Raw genomic sequence first — 22,685 nt, 5'->3', positions numbered from 1 at the left:
CCTTATTTTCTTTTTCAATAGTTGCCCAAGCAGAATAGAAGCTCAAAATCTATCACGTGTCTCAGAATTCTATCTCATGGGACTGTCAGAGGACCCAGACCTGCAGGCCCTCCTCTTTGGATTGCTCCTGTCCATGTACCTGGTCACAGTGCTTGGGAATCTGCTCATCATCCTGGCTGTCAGCTCTGACTCTCGCCTCCACACCCCCATGTACTTTTTCCTCTCCAACCTGTCCTTGGCTGACATCTGCTTCATCTCCACCACGGTCCCAAAGGTGCTCATGAACATCCAAACTCACAGCAGAGCCATCTCCTATGTGGGCTGCCTGACAAAGATGTCTCTTTTTCTCATTTTTGGATCTATGGATGATCTGCTTCTTACCGTGATGGCCTATGACAGATTTGTGGCCATCTGTAAGCCCCTGCATTACCACGTCATCATGAGCCCTCATCTGTGTGGCCTGTTAGTTTTGGCTTCCTTTTTGTTTGGCTTTTTAGAATCCCAACTGCATAATTTGGTAGTATTACACTTTCCCTATTCCAATAGTGTAGAAATTGCTAATTTCTTCTGTGACTCTTCACAGGTTCTTAATCTTTCCTGTTCAGATACCTTTACCAAAAATATAGTCATGTGTTTTGCTGGTACTGTCTATGCTTTTCTTCCTCTCTCAGGCATCTTTTTCTCTTATTATAAAATTGTTTCTTCTATTCTGAGGATCCCATCCTCAGGTGGAAAACACAAAGCCTTCTCCACCTGTGGCTCTCACCTCTTGGTTGTTTGCTTATTTTATGGAACAGCTGTGGGAGTGTACTTTTCTTCAGATGAGTCATCTATCACTGGCAAAGGTGCAATGGCCTCTGTCATGTACACTGTGGTCACCCCCATGTTGAACCCCTTCATCTATAGCCTGAATAACAGGGACATTAGAGGTGCCCTGAGGAGGCTGCACAGGAGAACAGTGTGATCATAGGTCCTGTGGCGTCTGTTTAGAATGTATTCTGGAAATGCAGCAAAACTATACATCTAGACATTAGATCCTGCCTCCTTGATCGCACTATTTTTTTGTAGTGTGACGTCTTTATTTTCTCAAGATGTTTCATAGTGGAATGGTTGGTTTTCAGGGATGTGTAGAGGTTCTATGTTTGGGATTTGGGTCTCTGATAAACTTTGTGATTGTGGCATGCTTGGTGAGTAGGAGGTTTCTGTGCAGAGGCACAGGATGCCTGGCTGCTGTAGTGATGTCCTTCTTGTGGAAGCTCTCTGTTAAGAGTTTTATCAACCTCGTCCTGGATCTTAAGCACATAACTCCTGGGAATAAATGAACTTGCTTGTTAGATAACTACAATGTTTCACCAAGCTCCAGTGCTCCTGGATCTGCCCACTTAACAGTAACTTCACACAAGGGGCCTTTTTCAGAGCTGCACAAATCTCCTGACATTGCATATTGTAACTGTGGAATGTAAATGAAGAATCAGCAACCTTACCAATACTCTAAACAATAATGTGGTTAAACAATAATGTGGTTATGGTACTAATGACCTAATGTAACCTATTGGTTTAGATAAACGTGGCTGCTTGGACAAGCAACCATTTTCTTCCTGTCACTACACCTTTTCTCTGTGTCTGTCTTATTATTTTTCCTTGCAAAGATTAGAGAAGGCAGAATGCACAGGGTTTTTTTTTTGTTTGTTTGTTTTTGTTTTTTATAGTGAGTACACATTTTTAGTAACGAAGATGAAAATTCTGGGGGATGGTAATTAGGCCACTAAATGGCTCACTTAACCACAATTAAAGCAGTAACTTATTGTTATCTGCATCTTTCCACTGTAATTTTGAACCTAATAAGCAGATGGATCTTGAGGGAAATAGGGGAACAAAACAGTTAATATATGTACAAGCTTTGTTCTGAGTAGTGTCCAAATATGTTGTAGACATTCATTTTCTCTTCTTCCTGCACTAATGTAAGAATTCCTTTGAGACTGGGATATTATGGACCTATTTGCCTAATTCTGAGTTCTGTGGTTTGACTCCAAATACCTTTGCCTCTAGTCCTTTGGTTTTAAAGCTCTAGTCCAGTGGGCTCCACATCTGTGTCCTCCACCCATGGCTTTCTGTATCAGGAAGTTCCCGAGTGTCTCTGTACTAATGTCAATTGCTAGAATGGAGGCTGACTCTTCACTGGGCACCAGTCACAGGATGGATTTCCAAACCATGTTCCTTGTTCATGGTCCAGCAGAGAAGCAGCACAACTCAGAGCCAAATGGGATGATGAATAGACAAATAACACTCTGAAACCCTGTTTTTCGTCATGGAGACTAAAGTGAGTTTTGGTCCATTAGATAGGAAGATACCAATCCTGCAGATTTCAGCTGAGTTCTGTGATCCACATGTATCTGTTTTGATGGGTCCTGGGAATCTCATTCCACATTTCCATCTCTTCCCAAACTGGTCCCACTCCCCCCAGACAGTTCGTCCATGAAAACAGAATGTGGGTTCCAGTAAACTGTTCCCTACGCACAGCAAAGGATTATAAACATGATTCTCAGGACCAGGAGGAGAGTGACAGCACCTTGAAGTCATGAATTGATCTGGAGGGATTCCTAGATGCCAGTATCTGGTATATGTGTTCTATGGTGTCTAATGTCCTATCATCTGCATACACTGTCCCTAATTTAAGGTCCTATATTACAATTATTTTCCAGCAAGGGAAGGAACACTGAAATTTTATGTTCATAATGCCAGGTTGCTTGGAATGGAAACACACAGGGGTCAAATTTCATATATCCATTCAAATCTCTATGAAATATCAGATGTGAAGCCCACATTATGAAGTGCTTATACTTTGGTATAGGTAGTGTGTGTTACTGACAGTGATAAAAGGTAATATTAATGGAAGAATTTCTAAGGAAATACCATGGAACAGTGGTCGTGGACGCTGGGGTAACAATGGACCACTAAGACCCTCACAGGTAGATATTCTGATTAAATGTATTTGGGACTGAGTACAAGGTTTTGAAATATTTTAAAATATCCAGAGAGAAATGCCATCATAAATGAGAATGTAACCACCAGTCTATACATTTTAAAAGATCTTAGAAACTATTCTTGCAACGAACCTGTTTTCTCAATTTTACACATTAGGAAATTTTCAAAGTGTATTTACATTATTTAAGGTATTTTTCTTAATTAATTTGTAGTAAGAGTGTGCATGTATGAATATGTAACAATGAATCCCACTAATATGTGTAATTATAATACATCAATAAAGTAAATAAACTGATTAATTAATAAAACTTCTCTAAAATGTAATAGCGAGAGGTGACCGTTTGTGAACCTGAGTTTCCTCTGCGAGCTGGAGTGAGTGTGTTGCAATCCACGGGTGGGGCAGCATTCCCGTGCCAACCTCTTCTTTTGGCAAAAGAACAATGAGACTAAAGCATGAGGTTTGAGGCCTTCCATGTTGCTAATGTCCTCAACCAACTACCACAGAGTTTGTGATCAGAAAAATAGTGAAACAGCATGAAAAGGCCACTGCCAAGTCCAGATCACACAACATGAAAGCAGAACCTTGTTATCGAGAGCAGATAATTATGAACTATGAACATTCACTTAAGATGAAGACAATTTGGTTCTCACTATTGGACAGTGTGTTAAATATTCTTAATAAAAGAAAGTTGTCAATTTGTCTTAGAATAAAATAAAGTGTGTTTCATTTTATTCTAAGACAAATTTTATATTTTATATATATGTGTGTGTGTGTATGTATATATATATATATATATATATATATATATATATATATAATTTTAATAACATGTACTTAACTTTCAAAACAAATACAATAATGTATTGTTAAGTTTATAAAATAAAATTAAGTGTTTGTTACAATGATAATAATAGAAAATAAAATAAAGTATATCCTTTTCAGGGACATATGTATGAAATACTTTAATAATACTTGAAGCAGACAAATATAATTAAAAACAGAACACATTAAATTTTGATAAATATGCACACAATTTCATTTCCTTAATTAGGGTGATTTTTCTTTCTAAACAGACAAGGCTATATTAAAATATTTTCTTTAAAGTGTTCGACTTATCTTACTGTGATGATGGAAGTTTTATCAGTAACATTCTGGGTCTTCCTACTTCAGAAATCTTTTTTCCTTAGAAAAATTTTGCCCTCCTGAGACACAGTGTTATACACTGCTCACCCCTATGCTGAATCCCTTCATTTACAGCCTGAGGATATTTTCATTCATGCACATAACATGAAAGTTTCACAGAACAATCTAACTGTGACATGTATTTGGAATGTGGGTTAGGAAAAGGCACAAAAGTAAATATTTAGACTTGTAAATTCTGGCGTCTTCTTTATGTCATTGTTGTGGATTGTATTCCTAATAGTGTGGTGCTAGCCGGAGCTGGGACATGGAATGTATGGTGTAGAGAATCAGATGTGACTGCATTACTATTACTGTCCTTGATGGAGTCTGCCTGCAAACGGGATATTCTGTCAAGGTATAGATAGGTAACAGCGGACATGCTTGAAAACGAGGTGTCTGCTCTCCTTGGGAGGGCCTACTTGCAAACAAGAGGCTCCTTCAAGGTTTAGATAAGGTAACAGGGGACATGCTTGAAAACTAGGTGTCTACTGTCCTTGGGAGGACTTGCCTGCAAATGGGATGTTCTGCCAAGTGGGCTAGGAGGGCGCTGAGAAAAAATTTATTATCTGTTGAACAAGAGCACAGCTCAGCATGCTCCAGGCCGAGAGTAGATTAGCCATGAGAAGCAGGTCACTTCTGATTAGAAAGTAAAACTTCTGTATGCTATGTTTAATTAGCTGAAAGACCTGATTTATTGCTGTTGGAAGGCTGCCTTCTTTGTTCACAATACTATAAAAAGACTGCTGTATACAATAAAGGGGCTTTTTTTCTGCTGCTGCTTTGCTTGCTCTCCTTCTTCTTTCTTTTCCCATGCTGACCTGCAAGTGAATTACTGCAACAGTGTGGGGAGTTTTGAAAATGGGTACAAACTTTCAGTTTGAGAAGAGGAAATGTTTATACAGATGGATTATAGCAATGGTTGAACAAAATGTGGATGTAATTAAAACTTCTGAATTGTGTACCTACAAAGGTGAAAATGATAAATTGCTAAGTATATTTTACCACATAAATGATTAAAAAAATGGACATCAGTGTTTTTAAAAAGAAAAATAAATCAAGTAAATAATACCCCAGCGCTTTCTTCAGAGTAGACAAAAAAAAACCCATAAAATTTAGGAGACATTAATTTTCTCTTCTTCTTCCTCCACTAATATTAGGAAGCCCTTAGAGATTGGGAAGTCTTGGATTTATTTGGCTAATTATGAGCTCTGAGTATGGAGACTTCAAGGTCATGTAATAATATACAGTTGGTGCCTTCAGACGTTCAGTGTGATAGTTCCAGCCCAGTGGGTCCTAGCCCTGTGTGTCCTCCTTCCTTCAATAGGTATCTCCTCTCCTGTATTCCTGCCAGTCTTCAGAAGGGAGCCAGAGCCTTCAGAGGACACCAGATTGGGGAGTTGTTTTCAATCCATGGTCTTTGTTCATGGCCCAGCAGAGCAGCAACTTAACCCAATGAGTTCTCAGGGAGACATTGGATGGAGGAAGGCCGTCCATAGCACTGCCTCCTTATCCTAATGACAGATGTGACAGTTTGGGTGTGCAAATGGGAGGAGGCCGATTGGCACAGTTTTAGTTATAAGGACTGCTATTTTCATGTTCTTGGTTGATGAGGGTAGCAACACTTATTCAAACACTGTTTTCCACCCATTCTGGCTCTACCTTCAAAGGGTATCTCACCCATTCTAGTAGAAATTGGGTTCCCCAAGCTGTTTTTTATGCAAGCCAAAGAGATTATGAAGGGGATCATAAGGCTGGGAGGAGGATGGCAGTTTGCACAGTATCATGAAGCATCGCTGAGGGCTTCCTACCTGCCAGGCAGACGGCTTTGTGCTATAAGCAGCTTGGTTCATCTCATCTGCATAGTCTTCCTCTAGTGCTTACATCACTATTATTTTAGAGAAAAGTGAAAAAATAAATTATATCTAAGTAATTTTAATTATGTTCAAGAGAGAAATGAGTAAACCTATATCTGAATTGGGCTTGGACAGTTTTTTGGTATTTCTGATACAGCATTTTCATCTGAGTTTGTATCTCATTGACACAACTGCATTGAGTAGGTAATAAACAAACACTGAACACACCCTATGTGAGTTGCCTGTAACGAAATTATAAAATAATTGCAAATAAAATTTAGATTTTGTTAGAAATAATGATATGGCTCATCTTCATAATATTCAACCAAAATATCCTGCTACCTGGAATTATTACTAATGTATTTCTTTGCCTGGACATTTTGTATTTATATAATTATATGCCATAGATTTGGAGAGGAATGCCTAGATCTCTTTCACTTGTGATCTTATAGAGTCTATAGCTTCCTTGGCACAGAGGGATCATCAAACATTTTAAAAGTACACTGGAGTGAGGATCAGTAGTAGAGCAACTGCTAGATCCTGGTTGGTTTACAATTAGTTGCTGTCATCATTGTGGCTTCAATACACTTGTTTCCTGAGTACACCTTCAGGCCTTGCATGAACGTCTCATAGAAATAGGATAAAATGGCTCTTGTTTGTTACCCTGTCATGTACACAGGGACCCCAAATTCCATTTCACAGCATCTACAGCCTTCACGAATGTGATTGATGTTTCCATGGGCATAACAAATGGAAAAGCCATGAGGAGAAGGCAACAGGTAAATCTAAGCCTTGGGCTAGGACACTTTAGATTTCACAATATTCCAGACTCCAGTGCCATTTGAAAAATATATTAATAAATAATTTTTTTATTTTTAAAATAACACACTTTTTTTTCTGGGTGGGGGGCGTACCAAGGATTGAACCCAGGGTACAAAACCACAGGGCCACATCTCCAGCGTTTTTATTTTTTATTTTGAAATAGGGTTTTGCTAAGTTGCTTTGGGGCTCCATAAGTTGCTGAGGCTGGCTTTGAACTCATGATCCTCCTGCCTCAGCCTCCTGAGCCACTGGAATTATAGGTGTGTGGCACTGCACCTGGCAATGATGCATTTCTTATTTAAAAAATGTGCATACATATATATGTGTGTGTATATATATATACATATATATATATGTGTGTGTGTATATATATATATATATATATATACTGACATGTTTACAAACATCCCGCAGATGCCACAAAAGGTTTGATATGAATGTTACTATTACCATTAGACTAAACAGTATGAACACAAAAAGGTGGAGAGATTTCTATCCTTGCACATAGTGGCAGCTCAATGATCAGAGATTCAAATATTCATTCCCTGAACTGTATCCCAGGACCTGGTCTCTTCTACTGGAGGCTAGTGGAAATTTTATTTCCTACACAAGATGAAATTTCTTTGTGAGTTATCCCAGAGAAATTATGACTAGATACACCGCAAAGTAATTTTTGATAGTACAACTTAAAAATAAAAGAATGTAACTGATAACGTAGTTTGTATTGGGACAGTAAAACTACTTCATTATTATTAAAGTTGAACTCCAATTATGGGAAGTCAAACAAAATTCCTCCTCCAACATATTATACAGGAATTCTAAATTTCATGATATGAACAGAAGAACAAGCATTTCGAAAGGATCGTTGTAATAATAGACAAATTACATGAAGTCCCTTCCACTGGTAACACTGTGCAATAATAAATAGCCTTTGCAGTTGATGTATATATTCCACAAGGAGACTTAAAACCACATAGCAATGGAAACTAGCATGTTTTAGGGACAATAGGAGTTTGGGGACATTCACAATGTGTTGTGAATACTTAGATGATCTTTGGACACTTTAATGTACTTTTTTAAACAAAAATGTTTCTGTATACATAGATCAATATTTATATAGTAACACTGAGAGGAAAACACACATAACTACTTCGTGACAGTAGTTGCCTTTGGGAGACAAGTACGCAGGAGAAGAGGACCATCTAGAGATACCAAAATATTGAATTTCATAGGTATTCTTTTAATCTATAAAATCGTACCTTTGTTCTGTAAAAATTATTAAATGCCTATATTTTCATTTAGATAGTGGATATTATTGACAGTGGTAATAGCTAATATTAATGAACCATTGCCTCAGTACCAGGGAATACCCAGAGGCAGTGATTCTCATCCATCAGGAACTTCACATGCTAATACTCTAATTAAATTTGTTTTGATCTTATGCCAGATACCAGGATATTTTAAAATATCCGCAGTTAAATATAGTTAACCAAAGTGCTAAGCAAATTAAACTAGTTTTATAGAAACCTTTCTTACAACAAATGAGGTAGGTAATTATCACCCCACTTTACAGGTAAGGAACTGGCAAGGGTGTTGACATAATTTCCTTTTCTTTTTCTCCTTTTCATTTTTTCCAAATTAACTCATAGTATGAGCTGCCAAAATAATAAACGTGAGGTGTCATCATGTGCTGGAAGTGAGAGAATTCCAATCCAAGTATCTGGAAAAATTAACCTGAAGTTCAGTTAACTAGTCTTGAGAAAGTTGGGACGCAAAATGCATTGTGTGATTTTTCCCATTGCTAAGATACTTCTGTGTAAATAAATTGGTTGACATTTTCAAAAACAATTTATCTGTGTGACCAGGCCAATGTAGAATTCAAAATTAAGAGGAAATAAATCTCTTCCAATCCACGTATTTTATGGAGAATGAATAGGGTTGATACATATAAACCTGAAAAAAAATTAAAAAATGTTCCCTGACATTTCAACATTTGACATCAATGGATAGGTGCCACAGACATTGAAGTCATATTTATAAGGTCAGTGATGACATTTATTATGTACATTCAACTACTGTTATCAAAATTTGGTGTCAACCACTTGCAAGAATCGGACATATATATTAATTTTTAAAAAACACAAACAAAAGTGAATGACATTGATACATAAAGGAAAGTACATGGAAAGTCTAAGAATAATGAAAATTTTCTGAAAGGTTATTGGAACACAGCAACACTTTCTGATTCTGCGCTATCATCTTTTATCTACTGTTAAGGTAATACAGTCCTAGCTCTTAGGAAGTGTTTATAAATATTGTAAGTCAAGGAAAATTGTACTATTGCTTTAGAATAAAATAGGAATATTTGACTACTTTAATGACCTTCAATTAAAATGATCTCTCTCTTAAAAAGATCTTATTTTTAATCCCTATGTTCTCTTAAAGAGAAGATTGTCTTTCACTGTGATCATGGACAATTATCTCTAATATTCTTCAATTTTCTAGCATTGTTCATGTGAGCATCTGTAAGTTAGATGTCCATAGAAGGAGGTAAAAAAGAGAAATCAACCAGAAAAGAGTGAATTTCTGGTTCCTCACAAATAAGAAACACAGCTGAAGGCCCAGGGAATTCAGGTGTGAAAACTGTACCTGGGAAATACTGAATTCAAAATATAAAAGTAACCCCAGTGGCCTATTTTTTTTTCATGTTTCCCAATTTTTATTTTCTTCCATTTTAAAAGGTGCTCAAGCAATACAAACCCCTCAAATCTTACATCCATATCAGAATTCCATCTCCTGGGCCTCTCAGAGGATCCAGACCTGCAGCCCCTCCTCTTTTGCCTGTTCCTGTCCATGTACCTGGTCACAGTGCTTGGGAACCTGCTCATCACCCTGGCTGTCAGCTCTGACCCCCACCTCCACACCCCCATGTACTTCTTCCTCTCCAATCTGTCCTTGGCTGACATCTGCTTCATCTCCACCATAGTCCCAAAGATGCTGGTGAACATCCAAACTCACGGCAGAGCCATCTCTTATGTGGGCTGCCTGACACAGATGTCTTTTTTCATCCTTTTTGGAAATATGGATAGTATGCTACTTACTGTGATGGCCCATGACCGTTTTGTGGCCATCTGTCACCCCCTGCAATATCCAGTAGTTATGAACCCTCGCCTTTGTGGCTTCTTGGTTTTGTTGACTTTTTAGTATAGTCTTTTGGAATCCCAGCTGCACAATTTGATTGTCTTACAATTTACCTACTTCATGGATGTGGAAATTGCGAACTTCTTCTGTGACCTTTCTCAACTCCTTGGTCTTGCCTGTTCTGGTACCTTTTCTAATGACATAGTCATGCACTTTGTAGGTGCTGTATTTGGGGGCTTTCCCATCTCTGGGATTCTTTTATCTTACTATAAAATTATTTCCTCAATTCTTAGCAACCCATCCACAGGTGGAAAGCATAAAGCCTTCTTCACCTGTGGGTCTCACCTGTCAGTAGTCTGTCTGTTTTATGGTACATGGCTTGGTGTGTACCTTGGTTCAGCTGTATCACATTCTCCCAAGAAGGGTACAGGGTCCTCAGTGATGTACACTGTGGTCACCCCCATGCTGAATCCTTTCATCTACAGCCTGAGGAACAGGGACATTAAAGGTGCCCTGAGGAGGCTACACAGCAGGATGGTCTAACCCCAGGTCCGGTAGCATAAATTTGCAATGGAGGCTAGGAAAGTCAACAAAACTAAACATGTTGAATGTAAATCACACTTTCTTCCCTCTCATTTTGTTTTTTGTAGTTTTCTGACTTTGTCTTGTTTCATAGTATAAGTGTCATTGTAGTTATGGGAGGGGGAAGGAATTTGGAGTTTTTAAAAATGGGCACAGTCTCAGTTTGGAAAGATTAATATTTCTGAAAATGGGTATTGGTGATCGCTGCACAATAAGGTGAGTGTAATTAATATTCCAAACAGTGTGTATAAAATGGTGAAAATGGTAATTTTTGTTCTATATGTCTTACCACAATCAACAAAATTTGTGACTAATAATAAAATGGAACCTGCATCAATTATTGGGATTCAAATAACTATCTCACATGCACATATTATCTGAAAATTTTCATTTGCATGATGTGGAAGGAGACGCAAGGACTTTGAAAAGATTTTCTCACCATACACTCTCTAATTTAATGATGTATGTTCCTCCCTTAGGATTAGCCATGCATGGGGTAAATAATGTGAAGCATCTGTGCATACTTCACAGATTTAAATCCACATGGCTATATAAAATACTTCATTTTGGGGGAAATAGACGCTATATATTGTGAACTAGTTAAATAAGTCTTAAGTAGTTTTTGGTAAGTCTAAAGGAAATTATTTATAGATACATGAATCAATATGGACATATATATGTCTACATAAAACTTAGACCACTGTGGGCTGGGGAGCAGCTCAGTGGATAAGGGCTCACATGACATACACAAAGCCCTAGGTTTAATCCCCATGGGTGTAATGAATATTGTTGAGAAAAATAGTAGGTAATATTAATGGGTCATTCTAAATGCCCAATAGTCATCTAAGGCAGTGGATAGCTCTCAACTCTAATGTAGAAAAAGAACACCAAGAGCATCTCATGAAGATACTCCTATTAAATTGGTTATGGTCTAATGCAAAGTATCTTATATTTTAAGATTGTTTTAGTCAACTTTTCATGACTGACAAGAAGAACTTAGAGGAAGAAAATCTTATTTTGGCTCAGTTTCAGAGGTTCGGTCCATGATGGGCTGACTCCATTTCTCTGGACCCAAGGAGGGGCAAAGGGGCATGGCAGAGGAAAGTACCTCAGGATATGACAGCCAGGAAACAGAGAGAGGTCTACTCATTGGGGATGAAATATGCATACCAAAATCATGTTCCTAGTGACCCACTTCCTCCAGCCACACCCTACCTGTTGATCCATCAAGTGGATTAGTCCACCAATTGAGCTACATCTTTCATAATCTAATCACCTCACCTATGAACATTCTTGCATTTCCTCACACATGAGCTTTTTGACATGACATATCCAAATCATAATGTTCTGCTCTAGCCACCAAAAAGCTCATGCTCATCTCACAAAGCAACATACATTGAGGCTATTTCTAAGAATCTCTACAGTCCTAATAGTTCCAGCATTGCCCCAATGTCCAAGTCCAAAGTCTCATCTGAGACTCAAGGCCAATTCTTAGCTCTAAGCCCCTTCCAACCAAGGCTACACTATAGTTGCCATGTTGCCCTAATAGTATTGAATACTATGCCAATTATTTCATTGCAAATAAATTAAATTTTGGTTCTTTTACCTTTTTTAATTACCAAGGTCTGTGGTCCCAGCCATAGGTAGCTGAAGACCTTAATAAGTGAGACAATCATTTTGACTCATGTCTCACAATAGACTCTTCATTCAGGTAATGTTTTGGATTTTCCTCTATTATTTAATGGTTTCAGAGAATTTCATGATGTAGTAACACCTTTCATGGGAAAAGTTTATGAAGTTCACAGTAGACATCTAAAACTGGTATGAAACTCTTTTATTAAGAAACATAATGGAAAGAATGCAGGGATTGTAGACACTTCATCTCTCCTATATTGACTCATAAACAGGACAATTTTGGCAACTCCCAGCTCCTTTCTGAGCCTCAGATTCCTCATCAGCTAATCAGGAGCCACAGTGCTTTCTCTCAAAGCTGTGCAAAGATTATGCATAAGTATGTCATGAGCCAGCTAAATGATAATTCCCTATCAATGAAAGCTCCTGTTATTACATTAGAGGATTTGGTTGAAATGTGCTTTCCCAGAGTTCATAAGCATCCTGATTTTATAAACTGTGATGTTCAGCATGAGACAAAGCATGTTTTTGTTTAATCCCATGTCTATAGGGCTCTGATAACCAAAGCACTTCATTGAAAGGCTTGATCAGGAGATACAATCAACAATGCTGATTAGCATAGTATTTAGTCCATATTTATGGATAATAAAGTAAAGATCTCAATATCAATATGTTACAGGCCAAGGAATAATGGAACATATGGGTTTGGAAGGCCAAAATTTATTCTTAGCATCAACTGAAAATTTTTATTAGCTGAGTGGACTGGGGCACATTTTGGAACTATCATGGCCTCAAAATACCCACTTTTAATGGTACTTAGGTGAAGGAAATCAAGGGTGAAATACAAAATGTACATGCCTGTTAAAAATTATTTACTGTCTTACAAAAAAAGGAAAAGAAAACTTGATATTCATATACCCAGTAACTTCTTTCTTTACTGGAAACTGAAAACTTGTAAGAAGATCTCTAAGTACTTCTTAAAGATTACATGTATAATTTGCATATATTTCATCATGACTGTCTAAGAGGATCTAGACTTCTTAAACAGTACTTGCAAGGCAAAGAATCATACAATGGTGGGTGAGGTTTGAAAAATTCTACAAATAATAAATGAGTAAAAGACTGATGATAGACATTTGTCATGCACATCAAAAAATGTCAGAATTTAGGATGGCTCTGTTTCTATTAAGAACATTCATTATGTGAGGGAAGATTAGGAAAAGTACTATAATTGACCAATTTTACTGCACAAACATATCTGTCCTTGGTTTCATTCAACATGTTTTTACACTATCCTATGGTGCAGAGTTTAGGGTCTAATCCTATCTATTCATTATGGAATGATGACAATTTTATAATTTTTTGCTGCCACTCATATATAGCAAAATGTCTCAACATCAAACATCCTCCTGTGCAGTGCAGCTTCATGCTCATGCTTTTGTGATTCTTTCTTCCTGTCAAATTCACCTCAATATGTATGCATGAACAGTAAATAGAATATTTTCTTCCATACACATACAGCTTATTAGGATATGTAATATGGCTTCATTATATTGCTCAGAGAAGGAATAATGCACACGTTTGTCACAATGAGCCACAAGAGTCTGTGATGGATGAAATGTGGAAGGTTTCCCAGAACTATAATTGTCAAAGTTGTATGAGAATTTATTTTATCAACTTCAATAAAAACAGGTCAAAATACATTTTCTTAAAGACTTCATTAGGTGATGACACACACACAAGTAAAATCTAAAGATAATACACCTGGAGTTTGAGGAGAACTTTCCTGATGAGTGAAAAATCAGAAACCAACATGTACACATGTTTTGGGGCTCAGGATGACTGAAGCTTAATATGGTATTGTAGTCAGACCCTGTGGCTAGGAGAGAACCAAGGGGACTCTTTTCCATTGTAGATCAAGGAGGTTCATGGTTGCATCTGAAGAAATACCTACTACAGAAGAGAGGATGATAGGACTGTTTTCCAGTTTTGTTGAAGGGAATTCTTTTCTGACAGATTGGTATCTTGGTGAGTGGGGGACCTTCCTTAAAAGCATAGGGACATTGCCATAATCTTGGGGTGCTTAGAGACCAATGTCTGGGTAAAGGCCTGGTTCTATTTCCCTGTCACCTGCTGGCTCACACTGATGGAAGCCAGCTGCTATGCCACAAGATGCCCTGTGAGAGTCCCTTTTGGTTAAAACTAAGGAAGTCCTCTGGCTACCATTATGCAAAAACCTGGATCCTGTCCAACATCAAATGAGATAATTTGTGAGAATGTCATCTTTAGTGAAGTCCTGAGATTAATGAAAACTTGGAAAACACTTTTACTGCAGACTTGTTAGACATGCTAAAATATTAGAGGACAGTATAAATGTACCAAGGAACTTGGTCAAGACCAGTAGTTTTTAATACACAAGCATATATTAAATTAACAGAAAAATTAGAATTGTGGTCTTATCCATGTTAACAAAAAGCATACATCACAAAGGAATAAGAACCACAGACCAGTAGTGTAGAAGGAAATACAGGACATTCTCCTTACAGACATAAATCTGAACTGCAAAAAAAAAAAAAAAAAAAAGGAAATTGTATCAGATTCTTGTTATGGAAGACCGAATTCTCCCTTACGTTCATGCTTTATTCAAAAGATTTGCAAAAATGGCACACATTGAATTGTTAACTAATAACATAAAAATTTAGAAATGATTTTGAATGTGTTCACAACAACAACAACAACAACAAAATGTTTTGGGACTTAGATAGGTTTCACCAGATTTGACCATTACACAATGGGTTAACATACATAAAAACAGCACATAATCACCGGTAACTATGTACAATTTTTATGTCAGCTTAAAAAAAATTGGCAATGTATATTACCATACCTCAAACCTGGCAGAGAGAACGCAGAATATAGTCAAGATTCCTGGTGAGAAATGGAAACCCGACTCTTCAAAGGACATTCACTTTTATTTTCTTCTACTTCCATGAATGTTAGTGCATCATACTCCCAATTTGAAGATAGAGATTTGCTGGAGACACTAAAAAGTAGAGCTACTCAAAGAAAGCAAGGAAAGGAAATTATTTTGCATATAAATTCCAAAGCATAGGCAACAAAAGTTGAAATCAAAAAAGGCCTCCAAATAGCAAAACAAGCATTGAAGAGATAAAAGAATAATCCACAGGATGGAGAATATATTTTTAAGTTGTATATTGGATAAGAGAAAAATATCTAAATTATATGGAAATCAAACAACTTAATAGTAATAAATAAATAACTCAATTATAAATGGGCAAAGTACCTGCATACACATTTCTAAAAAGAAGACTTACAAATTACTGACAGGAGTGTGAAACAGTGTTCAACAGCACTGAACAAAAGGGCAATGCAAATTGAAATCACCATGAGATATCACTTCACACTTGTTATCATTCACCCAAAAGATGGATGATAGCAGGCATCATGGAGGATTTGGAAACAAGACATTATTGAACAAGTGAGAATATAAATTGGTGCAGCCATTGAATATCATTATGGAATTTCCTCAAGAATTTAAAAGTAGAATTACCATATGATCCAGCAATCCCTCTACTGCATGTATGTCTAATACATCTGAAATCAGAATGTCAAAATGTATGTGCATTCCCATTATCATGGTGTGATTAACAATAGCCAAGATATGAAATCAAGTTAACTGCTTATAATCAGATGATTAGATAATAAATGTGGTGGGTATACTCACAGGAACTCTATTCAGGCATAAAATGAAGGAAATCTTGTCCTTTCGGGCAGCATGAATGAACCTATGTGGCATTCATTTAAGAGAAATGAGCCAGGCACACACCACAAGGATTCACATGTGAATCTAAAATAGTCAACTCAAGAAGATAGAGTAAAATGTTGGCTGCCCGAGGCTGTGGGTAGGGATTTAGTAGGTGTTGGTGAAAGAACACCAAAATTCACCTAAGAGAAATAATCTCAAAGAATCTATTGTATACCATAATGAATATAGTTAATGATGTTAAATTGAACACTTGAAATAAATGGAAAGACAATATGGAAAGGGAAAATATTGCAAAACACGTATCTAATAAGGGTCGAGTACCCACAACTTATGATGAACTCTCACAGGGTAGGAGCAAAAGTATGCACATCTACACTGCGAAATGAGCAAGAGTTGAAATAACATTTCTGCAGAGAAGACATATAAACTACCAAAAAGCCCCCCAAAGCAAGCTCAGTTCGTCAAATGCAAATCAAAATCAAAATACAAGACAACTCCACAGCCAATACAAAGCTATCCTTTTAATTTTTTTGAAAATAACAAGTATTGGAAAGGATATGAAGATATTAGAAACTGTATGCATTAGAATACAAACTTTATTTGGCTATTCTTGAAAAAATTAAACACACAATGACCATATGACACAGTGGTTCCATTCTGAAAACATTAATATAATAATTGAAAACAAGTTTAGTCATTTGCTGCTTAACAGCCCCTGTAGGATCTGAGAATAGGTTTGTTATGTGATTTCCCCATTGTACAAGCATTTCAGAGGATACTCCACAAATTGAGATGGCCAGGACATGAATAAATTCAATGCTGTGGGGCAACCATGGTATATGCAGTTTCTCCTCTGTTACATGGCTGTACTCAAACAGATAAACACGTGCACATAATTATCAGAAGCACTGTTCCCGATTGTCAAAAGACAGTAAATATCCAAATGGCCATCAATAAGTAGAAGGAAAAACAGCTTGCCTTCTGTGTATATTCACACAGTAGAATATTATTCAGCAATAAAAAGGAGTGGAGTAAGTTAACATTACCAGTAAAACAGTCAAAATGAAGAACAGAAGGAGGAGGAGAGGATGAAGGAGGAAGGAAGGAATGAAAGAAGAAATGGAGGTAAGGAGAAAATCAAGGATTACAAACCATGTAGCAACATCAGAGTTTTCCCAAGTATCATATCACTATGAGCCAAATCAGAGAAGTCATATTCAAAGCTAGAATACAGTGATAATGTTAAAAATGCAATCTCTATTCTTACAAAAAGTAGGAGAGCAAAGGGAGGCATATGGGCTCAGCATCTGGTTCCAGATGTTGAAATATCATGCACCCCATTCTCAGGCTCTTCCTCAAAGAAACTGGGTGAATTACAGAAAATACAGTCAAGAAGTGACTCAGGATCAAATGAAGCCATGTGAGTAAAAATTCAAGCACAGATCTAATGAGTTAAACATTTTGCACTGAAGTTTTTCATTTTCATTCCTTCTAGGGGAAATGAGAGAACAAATTAAGGTGAAGAACACGAAGTTTCAAGCACTAGTTTTTTTGGAAAACCATGTCAGCACTTAATGTAATTGATTTACACCATGTAGGAAGTCTCAGGAATATCTGTAAAAAAAGTTACCAAACTGGACCATACATCATGACCACAGGAAGAAAAGTTAAAATGGAACACTACTGAGGAAAACGAACACAAAATTACGTAGAAGCAAGTGCCTGGGTGGTTCTGGAGTACAAAAAATTCAACTTGGCATTTGTGGGAGAAAAGTAGCCAACACACTGAAATTCACAACACTTGCCTTCAGAGCACACAATGTCCACTTGACTCTGAGGTCAATTATCCATCAGGGACAGGAGGCTGCTCTGGTAAGGAGTCTCCCCAGGGCCCCCTTCACATCCTTGTTCCTCAGGCTGTAGATGAAGGGGTTCAGCATGGGGGTGACCACAGTGTACATCACTGAAGAAATAGAGATTTTCTGGGCAGAATGAGTCACAGGAGAACTGAGGTAAACCCCAAGGCCTGTTCCATAGAACAAGGAGACCACACAGAGGTGGGACCCACAGGTGGAAAAGGCTTTATACTTGCTCACAGAGGACATCTTCATTAAGGAGGAGACAATCTGAGAGTAAGAGAAGAGAATTCCAGTGACAGAAATCGTACCCAGCACAACAGCCACCACAAACATAAAGATGTTGTTGACAAGGGTGTCAGAGGTGGCCACCTTGAGAAGCTGAGCCACTTCACAGAAGAAATGTGGGATTTCAGTGCCCATAGAGAAGGTCAGCTGCTTCAGCAATAGGATATGAATCAGGGACACCCAGCATATGATAAACCAAGAAATCAGAACCAGAAGGCCACAGTGCCGAGGGCTCATGATGACTATGTAGTTCAGGGGATGGCAGATGGCTGCAAATCTGTCATACGCCATTATCGTCAGTAGTAAAACATCTATTCCAACAAAAATCATACAATAATATGCCTGAGTGAGGCACTCTGTGTAGGATATGTCTTTCCTTTGTGCTTGAATGTTCACCAGCATCTTGGGGACCGTGGTGGAGATGAAACAGATGTCAACCAAGGACAGGTTGGAGAGGAAGAAGTACATGGGGGTGTGGAGGTGGGCGTCAGAGCAGATGGCCAGGATGATGAGCAGGTTCCCAAGCACTGTGACCAGGTACATGGTCAGGAACAGTCCAAACAGAAAGGACTGCAGTTCAGGATCCTCTGAGAGGCCCAAGAGGAGAAATTGTGCTAAGGCTGTGTGGTTCTCTTCTTCCATGCACCTGGTGTATCTGCTGGAGAAGGAGGTAAAAGCAATATCCAATAAGCAGCCTAGGGGGCACCCCAGTTACAACATCACCTTGGATGGATGCCCTTCTTTGTTGTTATTTGTGTTTGAACAAACACAAATGTTGTCTGTATAATGAATAATGAGCCCTAAATCTCTACCATAAGATAAAAGAGAAAGCTTGAAACTTCCCACTTGCCTGGACATAGACATGCAATTGAGTAGCAAGGTCCAATACAACACATTGATATTTATTTTAAAAGAAATACACATGATGAACCAGGAATACCAAGTACCTGAATGGAAGCCCCCTCAACGTACAGATGTTAACATAATTTTTCCCAAAACTAGAGCACTGAATACCCATCCTAACAACAATCACATTAAAAGATTGGATTTGGGAGGATGGAACAGGCATTTATAATGTTGGAGACTGTCAGTTAACAAGGACCTTTTCTGAACCCAGTAAAGAATGGTTTTTAAACTATAGCAACAGGAAATGTTACAGTGAAACACTGGAGTATTCATATTGAATCCTCTAACACTCCAGGACAGTCTTCTCCAACTCAATCATCTGAGATTTTCCTGGACATTTAAAGGAATTGGGAATGTAAAAAGAAAAGGAAGTTGGGTTAGTAATTAAATACCAAAAATATTTTCTTTATTGATAGATGATATTTTGGACACCACAGTGAAAGGATAACTATGAGTAAACTGAATCAAAGCTACAGTAACTCAAATCTGCCAGTAAACGTAGGTCAGGACATAAAAAGAAATGCCCATCAAATTTGATACCACTGCCTAACAGATCTCAGGTGAGTAGTTAATGCCTGAATAATTGGATGCAGGAAATCTGACAGGAGCCTACAACTTATAGGAGAGAGTGAAGAAGAATCAGAGACTCAGCTTAAAATTAGAGAGAAACTCTAGAATCCAAAGAATGAGAAAATGAAATGGAAGAATTTCTAGAAGAGAAAGATGTCAACAGAAACTAATTCCCTTCCAAGTACAGGCACTTCACCTTCAAAAGCTAAAAGATAGAGAGAAAGAGATAGAGAGAGAGAGAGAGAGAGAGAGAGAGAGAGAGAGAGAGAGAGAGAGAGAGAGAGAGAGAGAGATGAGGACTTTCCCAGTATGGTTATTCTAGAGCATAGCCCAGTACCTACGCTCTCTGCTCTTCCTTCTCACTATGACCAGCCTCACTGGGACACACCAGCCCTCCGTGATGGGTATGACTGAAGCTTTCTCTTCTCCATGATGTGTCCTTGGGAAGCCCTCATGCGTTCTCATAGAAGCTGAGATCAGAAACGTGCTGGTTAGGGACAAAGGTGGAAGGTTTATAGTGTCTAGAATCTCAACCTTTGAAGTCTCCAAACTCCTCATTAAATAAAATGTTATGTTGTCTTTCCATTCTCCAAACAATTCAGCTCCCTTGGGGTACAAAGAAGAAAACAGACTGGAAGATTATCAGCCCATCTTATGTCTGTGTAAGATAAATAGATTTCCTCCCTGGAGAAACTCTTTTTTCCCTGTAGTTTAATTTCAAAGTTACAAGGTTTATTCCAAGGGATGTTTAACTTCTATAAGGCACCAATCCCAGAAAAAAAAAATCTCTCTGGACATCCTCCTTAGAAGAATCTTTGGAGATTCTCTGAATCATATGGTGCCTACAACATTATGAGGGGAAACTAAGTCCATTTTTGTACATATCCAATATCTTCTATTTAGTTTATTTTTAATGGTGCATTAGAATCGTGGGAAATAGTGGAATTCATTATGCCATATTCGTACATACACTTGACATCATTTGAACAGTCTCGTTCTGAAACACCTTGCCTTGTCCTCTCTCCTGTCTTTCCAAGCCTACTTGCTCTACCCCACAAACCTCCCCTCTATTATTATTATTATTATTATTATTATTACATTTTTATTACATATATGTCAGCAGGATTCATTGTGTTATAGGTAAGTAGACACTGAACCATAATGGGCAGGGGTCAAGCAATGAATGGAGGAACTTTGGATGGAGCAAAATGCATGGGGGTGGGGGGTGAATGTGGGGAAAGAAAGTAGAATGAGGTGAACATTATCACCCCTGTGTATGAGTAGGGTTGCACGAATGGTGTGACTCGACATCATGTACAACCAGAGAAATGAAAAGTTGTGCTCCATTTATGTAAAAAAATAAAATAAAATTAATAATAATAAATTTTTATAAAGATAGGAAATAGGACTATAACTCAGTGGTAAAGTGTGTACTTAGCATGCATGAGGTCCTAGATTCAATCCCCAGCATCAAGAAAGAAAGAAAGAAAGAAAGAAAGAAAGAAAGAAAGAAAGAAAGAAAGAAAGAAAGAAAGTAAGAAAGAAAGAAAGAAAGAAAGATTGAAAGATTGAAAATTTTTAAAACCCATTTGTACATAAATAGCATAATTTGGTAGATTCCATTCACCAATATTTCCCAGTAGCCTCTCCTCCTTCCTCCCACCGGACCCTGTCCTCTACTTCATTCTGTCCCTCTGAGATCCCCATTTTTATTTTCTTTTTTTCCATCCTTTACCTTCACATGAGAAAACGTTTGACTCTTGACTTTCTGAGTCTATTTTATTTCAATTATCATGGTGTTCTCTGTTCCATTCTTTTTACCAGCAAATAATATATTTTCATTCTTTGTTATGGCAGAGTAAATTCCATTGTATATACACATCACATATTATTTGTCCACTTGTCTGATGATGGGTACCTAGACTGGTTCTGCAAATTGGCTATTGTGAATTGCTACAGACATTGGTTGGTATACAACAAGAAGTCCTTTCTTTCCAAAGACTGTCTTTTCTCTAAAGTATGTTTTTGACAGTCTGATGGCTGTATCTTCATGCATCTGGCTCTGTGTCTTTTTCCCCATTGATTTTCATGCTTGTCTTTGTCCAACTATCACAGTTTTGTTACTATTTTTCTATACTATAACTTGAGATCAGGTATTGTGATGCCTCCAGCACCACTCTTATTGCTCAGGGTTGCTTTGGCTATTCTGAGTCTTTTAGTCTTCTATATTAATTTTAGGACAGTTTTTTCTAGTTCCGTGAATGAAAAATGCCATTGATATTTTGATGGGGGTTGCATTAAATGTGTATGTCATTTATGGTCAAATGGCAGATATGACAATATTAAAACCTGACTATTAATTCTGCCTCTCCAAGAACATGGGAGCTCTTTCCATCTTCTAAGATATTTTCCACTTCTTTCTTCAGTATTCTATACTTTCATTATGCAGATATTTCACCTAATTGGTTAGATTTATTCCCAGGTTTGTTTGTTTGTTTGTTTTTTGGTTAGGCTATTGTGAATGGAATTGTGGCCCTCATTTCTTTATCAGGAGATTCAGTATTGAAGTATAGAAATCTATTGATTTTTGTATGCTAATATTATGTCCTGCTACTTTGCTATTTTGCTTATCAATTCTAGAAGTCTTCTGGTGGATTTTTTTGGGGGGTCTTCTAAGTATGGGACCATTTTGTCTGCAAACAGATAATTTGACCTTTTCTTTCCTATTGTATCTCTTAAATTTTCTTCTCTTGACTGATTGCTTTGGCTAGCGTTTCAAGAATGATATCAAATAGAAGTGGCGAGTGTGGAAATTTGTCTTGTTCCTGATTTTAGAGGAAATGCTTTCAGTTTTTCTTTCTTTGGTGTGATGTTGACTTTAGTTTTGTCATGTACAGTATATTTTTATTTTTCCACATTTTTATTGGTGCATTATAGTCGTACACAATGATGGGATTTATTGTTACAGATTCATACATGACACAATACAACAGTATAATTTTGCAAATATTAGTTCCCAGTATTTCCCCCCTCCCTCTTCACTGCCCTCCTGTTGGTGCATTTCCTCTATTGATCTCCCT

At 37.5% G+C, this 22,685-nt stretch overlaps 2 protein-coding genes and 1 pseudogene across 2 annotated transcripts; 2 read left to right on the top strand and 1 right to left on the bottom strand.

Moving 5' to 3' along the window:
* The first annotated feature begins 34 nt into the window (after positions 1-34).
* On the top strand, positions 35-964 carry LOC124092182 (olfactory receptor 7E178-like). The gene has a single exon (XM_046443650.2). The coding sequence runs from the start codon at positions 77-79 to the stop codon at positions 962-964; it is 888 nt and encodes a 295-aa protein (XP_046299606.1). The 5' UTR covers positions 35-76.
* Positions 965-9,681: 8,717 nt separating this feature from the next.
* Positions 9,682-10,527, top strand: LOC124092339 (olfactory receptor 7E24-like; annotated as a pseudogene).
* A 4,901-nt stretch (positions 10,528-15,428) lies between these two features.
* Positions 15,429-19,478, bottom strand: LOC124092316 (olfactory receptor 7D4-like). Its single transcript, XM_058579129.1, has one exon. It carries the CDS (start codon positions 18,769-18,771, stop codon positions 17,836-17,838), a length of 936 nt encoding a protein of 311 aa, XP_058435112.1. The 5' UTR covers positions 18,772-19,478; the 3' UTR covers positions 15,429-17,835.
* Between the last annotated feature and the right edge of the window lie 3,207 nt (positions 19,479-22,685).

This window comes from Marmota monax, unplaced genomic scaffold (genome assembly GCF_021218885.2).
Source record: "Marmota monax isolate L192 unplaced genomic scaffold, Marmota_monax_Labrador192_F-V1.1 WCK01_AAM20220418_F8-fsc00102, whole genome shotgun sequence".
In the NCBI taxonomy this organism is placed as follows: domain Eukaryota; kingdom Metazoa; phylum Chordata; class Mammalia; order Rodentia; family Sciuridae; genus Marmota; species Marmota monax.
Note: the sequence above shows the minus strand (reverse complement) of the source record. Positions and strands in the feature narration are given on the sequence as shown.

Bases quoted from the DNA above. Each gene is read 5' to 3' on its own strand.
- LOC124092182 (XM_046443650.2), top strand. From the start codon at position 77: ATGGGACTGTCAGAGGACCCAGACCTGCAGGCCCTCCTCTTTGGATTG.
- LOC124092316 (XM_058579129.1), bottom strand. From the start codon at position 18,771: ATGGAAGAAGAGAACCACACAGCCTTAGCACAATTTCTCCTCTTGGGC.